At 53.4% G+C, this 10,048-nt stretch overlaps 1 protein-coding gene across 3 annotated transcripts; it reads left to right on the top strand.

The window, feature by feature from the left end:
* Window positions 1-3,199: 3,199 nt before the first annotated feature.
* Window positions 3,200-10,048, top strand: RTP3 (receptor transporter protein 3). 3 transcript variants are annotated; one of them, XM_086698413.1, is made up of 3 exons: window positions 3,200-3,569; window positions 5,673-5,880; window positions 8,600-10,048. In XM_086698413.1, the coding sequence occupies exons 2-3, from the start codon at window positions 5,726-5,728 to the stop codon at window positions 9,330-9,332; spliced, it is 888 nt and encodes a 295-aa protein (XP_086554539.1). In that variant the 5' UTR covers window positions 3,200-3,569; window positions 5,673-5,725; the 3' UTR covers window positions 9,333-10,048. The 3 variants fall into 3 exon arrangements, with proteins under 3 accessions (XP_086554539.1, XP_086554540.1, XP_086554538.1); XM_086698414.1 differs by having other exon boundaries at window positions 3,200-3,591; window positions 5,684-5,880; XM_086698412.1 differs by lacking the exon at window positions 3,200-3,569 and having other exon boundaries at window positions 4,950-5,880.

Below are 10,048 nucleotides of genomic sequence, written 5' to 3'. Positions count from 1 at the left end.
TGCAGAGATAACCTCATCCACTCCCACGGCTTTAAGACTGTCTATATCTCAGTGACTCCCACGTTTGTATCTTCAGTCTTCCCGTAGCGGGGATTCCTACATCCAACCTCCTGCTTACTATTGCCACCCGGGTGTTTAATACACATCCCAAGCTTAGCATACCCCAAACCAAACATCTGATTTTCCCCTGCCCATCTGTTTTAATCCTTCAATGTCTGCAGCTCATCAAATGATACTTCCATTTCATTTTTCATTTCTGGCTCAGGCCAAAAGCCTTAAAGTATCCTAGACTCATCATGCTCTTAACATGCTACATCCAAATCATCAACATACCTATAGGTCTTACATCCAAAATGCATCTGGATGACCATGACCTCTGGTCATCTCCCCCATGACCGCTCTGGTATACATCTCTGTGGCATCTCACCTGTCCCCCTGCGGCAGCTTCCTGGGAAGGGGGGGGGTCTCCCTACTTTGTCCTTGACCCACTAGGCAAGTCCATTCCGTCCTCAGCTCAATGAGGAGACAGCAGAGAGCCTGAGTGCACAGGTCAGACAGCAAAGATTGCCACGGGAAGTCAGGCCTTATCGCCCTCCTCCCCAAAACTCTTCAGTGCACTCCCGTCACGCGTGGAATAAAATCCTGCAAGTCCCTGCTACCCTCAGCCGTGTCTCCAAACTCATGTGCGCCTTGTCTGCTCGCTTGATTCTGCCCACGCTTGTTTTCCTGCTCCTGCACAGACACACCAGGCTCACTTCTACCTCAGGGCCTTGACACTGGCTATCCCCTCTGATCTGAATGTGCCTCCCCCACATATATGCTTGGCCCAGTCCTTCACTTCCCACAGGTCTCGGTTCAAATGTCATCTCACGTGGCAGCCTTCTAGCACTGCCCCCTTTGAGCAGCCATCCCTCCTGCCACCCAGTCCACGCTCTTCCTCTTTCTAGCCCCTCACCCTGCTCTTTTCCTCCATAGCACTCACGGCTGCCTGACACGACCTTGCACATTTGGCTCACTGTCTGTCTCTGTGATGGCAGTCTTAGTTTTCTTTGCCACTGTACCCGTGGGGTCTAGAACACAGAAACTGACACTAATATATTTGGAACAACGGAGGAACACTCTAATGACGTCTGTTGGTGTCTTTTCATCTACCACATAGTGGACAAATGAGGGAGGCTCCTAGGGTGTCTGTCAGCACCTTGTGACATCACACAGAGGATTTCTTTCTTTTTTTTTTTTTTAATGTTTATTTATGAGAGACAGAGAGAGGCAGAGTGCAAGCAGGGGAGGGGCAGAGAGAGAGGGAGACACAGAATCCGAAGCAGGCGTCAGGCCCTGAGCTGTCAGCACAGAGCCCGACGTGGGGCTCGAACTCACAAACCGCGAGATCATGACCTGAGCCGAAGTCGGACGCTTAACCGACTGAGCCACCCAGGCGCCCCACATAGATGATTTCTTGGGGGATTGAGCAGAGGTTACAGAACGCTCTGCTGTTTGGGGAGAGAGCAGAGAGCGCCGCAGGGGAAATGATGATACAAGGAACCGCCAGAAGTGGCCGGACGGCCTTTGGCACAGGGCTTGGAAAGCCCTAAGCTGAGGATGGAGAGGACTTGCTTTCCTGGAATATATAAACCACCGCTACCCCCCACCACCCCCCAGATTCCAGGCAATTTGGTACACTGGAGTAAAAAGAAATTGCAGTCTGAAACGGCTAGATTCAGAGTTCCTGGTGCATTCGATCAGTTATAGCCAAAGCGAGGGGTGCACCTTCGGTTAACCACCGGTTCAGAAGCCTGGCTGGTAAGAAAGGGGCACTTGGGTCTCTGGGCCTCAGACTCAGGACAGGAGCCAGCAGAGGGCCTGGAGATCCGGCAGGGGCTAATACTAGAGCTAACTGCACGCGTCGTCAGCAACTTTCTGGACAAAAGCTGGGTACCAAGGGAGGGCAAGGCTCGGAAGTGATTTCGTCTCCCCAAAGCAGCTCCCCCGGTAGAAGGGTGGGAGGGAAGACAAACCACGGGGTGGACAAAGAAAATGCAGCCCTTCTCGCGATTTGCTGCAGTCATAGTCCGTAAAGGTGCCCAAAACACTGGAATAGCAAATGCTGAACCATCGCTCCCAGGGGAAATACAGACTTAGGTTCCCGCCAGCGTCTAGTACCGTTGTGTTCAACTGCTCAATACAGAACCTTATGTTGCTTCTGTCTAAAGACACCTTAGATAGCAAATATTGTTAATTTATTGACGCTGAACTCGCGGCCGTCGGCACGAGAACGCGTGCCCGAATGGAGCTTATCTAACACGCACATTCTCTCCGTGAGGCGCATCCCAGCCTGCTCGCGCTTAGTGCACTTGAACTCAGGGGCACCAGACAGAGCTTGGGCACTACGCCTCGTGGCCACTTCAAACCATGAAACCACCAACCCCAAACCACAAAACTCTGGAAAACATGGCACTAGTAGACCACGAAAAGGACATTTGTGTTCAGCGCGAGAGCTGGTGCAAGAAGGCAGAGGGTCGTCTTGTTTGTTCAAGGTCAGCGGGGCACATCCCAAGCTTTCCGACATGGCGGCCCCCTCCCAGCAGCAGAGCCAGGGCCCAGCTGACGGTCAGAAAGAGTGACAGCAACGGTCCCTGACCTTTGGGACCTTGGGAGGAGAACGGCCTCTGGGTTAGAAGCTGGGTGTGAGGAGGGACGTGCCCCAGCCATTGCCCACGAGGAAGGGAGGGACAGAACCCTTGCCAGGCAGAGTCAGTGAGATGAGCTCCTGTTTATACACTTAAACCCCCGTTTCCAGAGTGGAGGGGTTTCCGTGAGAGTCACCGGCCCAAGCGAAGTCCTGGGAATTGGTTTTGTAAAGCTTCAGGGACCAGCGGTGGCTGCCTTCTGGGCCCTTCTCTGCACCAGGCATGCCTAGTATCCCTCCTCATAAAAGCCCAAAGTGACTTGTCCACCGTCACACAGCCTGTCGGAGCCCCAGACCAAAGACCTGACCACCAGCGCGATTCTGTCCCCTGTCCCCTCACCTGCTTTATAAATCTTCTCTCCAGCTGCAGTGAGGCCAGGAAGGAGGTTGCCAAAGTGGCTTCAGCAAACCCCTCCTGCCTCGCCCCTCCTACCTTTCCTTTTCCTCCTTCCCTCCCCTTCCTCTCTCCCACCCCACCCCTGCCTCCTCCCCACAGCTCAGACTGCCAGCGACCCCGCTGGTGGATGCAACCAGGCGGTCTTAGGCAGTTTTAGGCTGTCTTAGGCCTGGCTGATTCAGGCACAGCACTGGGCAGGGGCGCAGGGATGGGGAAAATCTCTGCCTCTGAGTCTGCGATTGCTGGCCAGGACCTGCCCGCGTTGTCTTTCCCTTCAGCCTCCCTGTCTCCACCATAACCAGGCCTTGGAATCGCTTGAGGAGTTTTCAGAAATCTGAGGCCCAGACCAGTTCAATGAGAACTTCGGGGCTGGTCCGAGGAATGTGAATCTCTGGCTGTCTTCAGGCCTGCTCAGTTTATGTGCCTCTTCCTAGGCCTTGACACCCCGCTCCTGTCCCAAACACCCAGAATTCTCTGGAAGATCAGGTAAATGACGTTACTCACGATAGTTAGAGGGAAGACATTTAGCCTATGTTAACGTAAATGTGACAAACTTTCTCACATCATTAAATGCCTGTGTTCAAATACTTATATCATTTAAGAATTCAGAATTTTCCAGTTAGAATGTTCTTATTGATGAGGCGCTGGGTAGTTCAGTGGGTTAAGCATCTGACTTCGGTTCAGGTCATGATCTCACGATTCAGGAGTACGAGCCCTGCATCGGGCTCTGCACTGACAGTGAGGAGCCTGCTTGGGGTTCTCTCTCTCCTTCTCTCTCTGCCCTTCCCCTGCTTGCGCTCTCTCTAACAGGATAAATAAAAAGAACATTAAAAAAAAAAATTTTTTTAATTTTTTTTTTTCAACGTTTATTTATTTTCGGGACAGAGAGAGACAGAGCATGAACGGGGGAGGGGCAGAGAGAGAGGGAGACACAGAATCGGAAACAGGCTCCAGGCCCTGAGCCATCAGCCCAGAGCCTGACATGGGGCTCGAACTCACGGACCGCGAGATCGTGACCTGGCTGAAGTCGGACGCTTAACCGACTGCGCCACCCAGGCGCCCCTAAAAAAATTTTTTTTAATAAAATAAAATAAACACATAAATAGAATATTCTTAGTAGAGCAAGACGCCAAAGGTAATCTTCATAGGACATAGAAACACCGAGCCATCTAGGGATCTTCAAGGTCTCCTTGCACACTGGCTTTCAAGGGTAGTTTTAACAACACAGAACCACCTATGACATTTTCACACAAGACCTCATACCAGACCCAAAAGTTAAGACAGGCCATTGTCTCAATACCCTCTGGTCTCCACCTCCCTCTGAATCACCTCTGTGATGCAGAAAAGCATCTGCATTTATACAACTATCCATGGGTGAGATTTCTTTCTTGGGTGCAGCTAGGATGCTGGTGTGGGACCTGGGGGTGGGGGGAGGGAAGAGGCGTGGAACACGGAGGATGCTCTATTGGGCCCCGGAACTGGACCTGGGGCAGGAGCCACGTCAGCGAAGGCAGGTGCTCTGCGTGGGGCGAACGTGAGCACAGGACGCGGGGCTGGGTGGCACGGAGTGAGGGGCTGTGGCTTAGGGTGTGGGGGTGGATATGCGCTTGGGAGAGGATGGGCTGGGCAGGGCCAAGGGTGGCCTGTGAGGGCTTCAGAGGCCATGCTGAAGTGCACTGTGCGCGTGGGGCCTTCCACTCCTCCCCCAGCTGCAATGCGGAGAGTGGCTGGAGCTGCACAGAGGCACCCGGGGGGGACACCAGGACAGAGGCTCTTGTGCCACGAGAGGCTGAGGCCGAGGCCACGCTGGAGGATGGCCAAGGGCGGGGCTTTTCTTTTGGAAAGGAGAAAGTGACGCAGGTCAACACCAGGCTGGCCGGGGAGGGGGTCGTCCCCAGAATCTCGCCCACCCTCCCTGGGCTGTTGCCTGCCCCCTGCTCCTCTGTCCTTCCTTTTCAAGCCTCTCCTCCAGGAAGTGGGGTTGGGTGTGGCCACTGGCCTCTCACCCCCTTGGGGACCTCGCAGCCTCATCTGGACACACAGCTTTGTTTGCGTCAGCTTTGTTTTCTAATGGGGAGGAAGACGAGCCTCAGGAGTCTCCTTGGACAGCTTGGGGGCCGTGAAATCTGGTCCTATGAACGGGAAGCAAAGAGCACAGAGCAGGGATGCAGGGAGCCGGGGAGGGACACGATGGCCACGGCCCTCTTCTTTGCGGCTCTCCTCCCCAGTCGGGAGCAGAGCAGCCCAACGGATAAGGACTTTCAAGTGCTAGAACCAGAAAGAGCCCGGGGAAGCCTCTATCCATTCCAGATGAAGGGGCAGGTGCTCAGAGCCAGAGTGAGTCCACTTCTCCCAACCCAGGGTCCCGACCTTGCCTTTGGTAATATTTTGTTGGCCGGAACCATGCACGCCGCGTCTTTCGAAATTCCCTGTGGAGGCTAGCACTGTTCTCGGAACTCGGAGCCAGACTCGACTGACCTTTGACCTTGAGGCAAAGAGCTGGTCCACGGGCCCAGTTCAGGTCCACAAAGGGAGAGCGGGCCCCAGCCCTTGCTCTGTAAAGCTGGAAACCTCATGTCCTGCTTCCAGATCCAGGAGAGTCCAGGAGATCCTGACGCACCCGACTCTCCACAGCAGTGGCGATGGGTGAGGACGTGGAGGTATGGAAGCAGGTGTTCCAGGAATTAATTCAGGAGCTGAAACCATGGCACAAATGGACCTTGACACTAGACAAAGACCTTCTTCCCAACACCCTGCAGCCAGGGTGGTCACAGTACCAGCAGTGGGCCTTCGCCAGGTGAGTGGGGAACGGGAGGGGACGTATTCCAGAACATTCTTGTTTATTCGTTGCTGTGTATACTTGCTACTTTTCTTTCTTATTTATTTTTTTTAATGTTTATTTATTTCTGAGAGAGAGAGTCAGAGACAGAGTAAGAGCAGGGGAGGGGCAGAGAGAAAGGGAGACACAGAATCCAAAGCAGGCTCCAGGCTCTGAGCGGTCAGCACAGAGCCCGACGCGGGGCTCGAACACACGACCCGTTAAATCACGACCTGAGCCGAAGTCGGACGCTTAACCCACTGAGCCACCCAGGTGCCCCTACTTGCTACTTTTCTCATTCCATTCTGTGCTTGCAAATTGAGCGCTACAGGAAGTAAGATGCCCATCACCCAAGAAGCTTTAGCTTCGGTGAAGGCTTTTTCCTTACTACAGTGAACCTCACACCGTAGCAGGACTGGGCACTGGTGTAGGCAGACGCCTTGATGCAGAGAAATCGGGGGAGGGGATAGCAGTGAGGAAAACTGAGAGAGGTACGTTCCCTGCATACGCTCCCTGCCTCGGGGGACCTGGGGCTCACGACGGAGCCTAGGAGGGAGAGGCCTGAGGAGCCCCTCTGGGAGAGGACAGAGGATAGGGGTAGCTGAGGAATATGCATCTTGTCCCCTCTGCTCCAGGCTGATGGATCCTTCTAAACTAAGACCCTCAGGAGTCCATCCAAAGCCCCACCCTTTTATCCGGGTGGGAAGGCAGAGCTCCAAGGTCAGGTGGGTGGGGTTGCCCACCTGCCAGAGGGTGGGAGCCCGGGACTCTCTCCTAGGACTGGGGCAGGGGCTCAGTCCCTGCCCACTGCCCTCCTCTCCGGGGCAGGGTCTGGGCAGAGGAAACAGAGCTCTCCTCTCCTGGTGGCCCACGGCTTCCCAAGCCAGGAGCACCCGAGCAAAATCTCAGCTCATTTCTTCTTTCTTCCTTCCTTCCTTCCTTCCTTCTTTCCTTTCTTTCCTTGAACTCTGAGCTGGCACATGAGCAGAGCAGCATGACCCAGAGGGAGGGACAAGGGACAGCAGCCAGAAGAGCAGAGCCCAGCGCCCCACCCCCCACCCCCCACCCCCCGAACCACGAACTGTCAGTGATTTGACCTAACACATGGTCCCAGGGTCACCGAGGCGGAGGAAGAAGAGTGAAGCGTTTTCCAAGAGCTTCTGCACCAGATTTGGAAGTAGCCCATGTCACTGCCCACCTCCCATTGGGCAACCGGTCACATTGCCCAACCTAACTGGGCTGCGAAGCAGGAGAGAGCACACAGGCAAGCTGATCAGCATGAGACAGCCCTGCCACCCTGCAGCTTCTGTGTCTCCCATGATGCCCATCGTGGGGGCAGCCATGTGCTTCCCTGCCTCCTTCCCCTCTCTCCATCTCTCCTGCCGTGCGTGTCCAAATATCTGAGCTCAGGAAATTGCCCTCTTCCCTGTGGAGATGAGGTGTCATTCTCTTGTACCCTGAGACCAGGCACACACAGAACCCAACTGGGTTGGAGGGGCGTAAAAGGAGAGACAGCTGGACACTGTGATCATCAGGGACCCTGGGCAACAGGGCAGAGCAATGTTTTTCTTAGGACACTAGACCCTCCCTGATCTGTGGGGCTATGACTTATTGCCTTAGTCTGTTTGGGCAGCTATAAAAAAACAAAGAAAAACAAAAAAACAGAACAGAGCAAAACAGAGGCACCTGGGTGGCTCAGTCAGTTGAACATCTGGCTCAGGTCATGATCTCTTGGTTCATGGGCTCGAGCCCCGTGTCGGTCTCTGTGCTGACAGGTCAGAGCCTGGAGCCTGCTTCAGATCCTGTGTCTCCCTCTCTCTCTGCCCCTCCCCTGCTCACGCTCTGCCTCTCTCTGTCTCTCAAAAATAAATAAATATTTAAAAAATTTAAAAAAGAAAAAACAGACTGGGCAACTTATATGCAACAGACATGATTGCTCATGGTTCTAGGGGCCGGAAGTCCAAGGTCAGGGTGCTAGCTGGTCAGGTGAGAGCCCTCTTCTGGGTTGCTTCTGGGTTGACTTCTGTTGTATCCTCACGTGGTGGGAGGAGCTGGGGAGTTCTATGGGATCTTTTTGATAAGAGCACTAATCCCATTCGCATGGGCTCCCCCCATGACCTAATCACATCCCAAAGGCCTTCTAACATCGTCCATCACCTTTGAAGGGTAGGATTCGGCATGTGAATTGCGGGGAGGCATAAACTTTCAGATGGTAACACTTAACCAACACCCATTTGTACCATTGGTGGATTTTAGTTCAGGGTTCTTGGGGGCTGATTTAATGGCTGCTGTTGCACCTGTAGCTTTTTGACTCACTTCTGTCTACATTTGAAGAAGCCTTGGTTTGGGGCCAGGAGCCTGGAGGTCTAGTCCTGCTTCTTACGCCCACTGAGTCTCTGCACACGATTAGTTCCAACACGTGCCTCATCTCCAGCGTGATCGAGTTGGACTTAGAAAATCCCCTCCAGCGCAGACACCTTGTGATTAGCTATTTTCATGACAGACACCTGTGGGTCCCAGGGCATGTTGGCAACACCATGGAGGCAGGAGTGAGGGGCTCGCTGAGTTCTTTCCCCACTCACCGCAGCCCCGGTCAAACCACATCTATGTGTTATTGGGTCTCCTTTCTTCCCTCTGGCCCAGCCCCCAACTCAGCCTTCCTGGGCCAAGCTGAGGGCCTCATCTTCTGTCTCCGCAGGTTCCAGTGCTCCCTGTGCTCTCGTCGTTGGGCCTCTTCCCAAGTTCAGGTCCTTTTCCACATGCACAAGAATAAGGGGGAACCCCAGGGCAAGGTGAAGATGAGGGTCTTTGCCCAGAGATGTCGGAAGTGCTTTCAGTCTCCATTTGAGGTTCCCGAGTTCACCACAGAGAACATCTCAAGGATCCTGAATAACTTGGTGTTCCGAATTCTGAAGAAATGCTACAGAGAAGGATTTAAGTCGATGGAGGAGCTTCCTATGATCAAGGAAATCTCTCTTGAGGGGCCGCATGACAGTAACAACTGTGAGGCATGTCTACAGGGCTTTTGTGCTCAGAGTGGGGTGGGTCCAGCCGTGCAGGCACCGGTGTCCCCGGCACTTGCCTCCATAAGCTCACCTACCTTCGGGACCATCATTCCCATGCCCTCTCACGCAGGGAGTGGCACCACAGTGGACGCGGTGAACACCCAGGCCAACAAGGGAAAGCCTTTACCCAGACCCTCATATGCAGGGCCCACGCAGGCTGCCAGCCTCCCCACCCACTGGAGCCCGAGAGCAAACACCTACCACCACGTGGAGAGGCGAGTTCAGGTCACCCGCTGGCGTGAGGGACTCTGTTCCCACAGAGCCCCAAATCCCAGGTGCAGGTATGGGAATGTTTGCTGTTTTTGCCTTGTCCTAGTCATCGTGGTGGTGATTATCGTAGAGACTATTCGGTGGATCTCAACGTGACGCCAAGTTCAAAGTCATGTAGTATGATCCCAAGGATAAGAAATTTCCAGAATAGGTAAATACAGAGACAGGGAGCAGATTGGTGACTGCCAGGGGCTGCGGGGAAGGGGATTAATCTGTACGGGGGCTTTTTTTGGGTGGGGGGAGGTGGTGAGTGGTGATGAAAATGTTTGGCTCAAGATGGAGGAGGTGGTTGTACAGCACTGTGAATGCAGTAAAGGCCATTGAATTGTTCATTTTTAAATGGTTGATTTCATGTGAGCTTTAACGGTTAATTTCATGTTAATTTCACCTCCATTCAATGTTATTTAAAAGACACTGAAATCCTGCTCATTCTCTGTAGACTGAAACCATTATAGCCCACAGAACCATCTGGAAATCTCAGGAGACCCGTGGGTCCTCTCACCAGAGAAGCTTGCCCAGACCCTGTGACATCAGTCTGTGGAGGCACTTTCTGTGGTTTTCATTAGGCTGAAAACCTGGGTCTCAAAGCAGTGGTCTCCACAGCAGGGTCCACACAGCTCAGGGGGGACCAAGGCAGGACCACCTGTGTGGTCAAGGTAGGACCATCTACCCAGGTTGGGGATAGAACCTTCAAACTCCATTTTTTGTTTCTTTCTCCTTTACTATTTCTTGTTGTGTGGCTTATAATGTATGTTGATGTATGAGTAGAATGGTATTGTGACACAATGTGTAAATAAACAAATATACACCCA

This window comes from Puma concolor, chromosome A2, assembly GCF_028749965.1.
Source record: "Puma concolor isolate L17-30 chromosome A2, mPumCon1.1.hap2, whole genome shotgun sequence".
NCBI lineage: Eukaryota > Metazoa > Chordata > Mammalia > Carnivora > Felidae > Puma > Puma concolor.
Note: the sequence above shows the minus strand (reverse complement) of the source record. Positions and strands in the feature narration are given on the sequence as shown.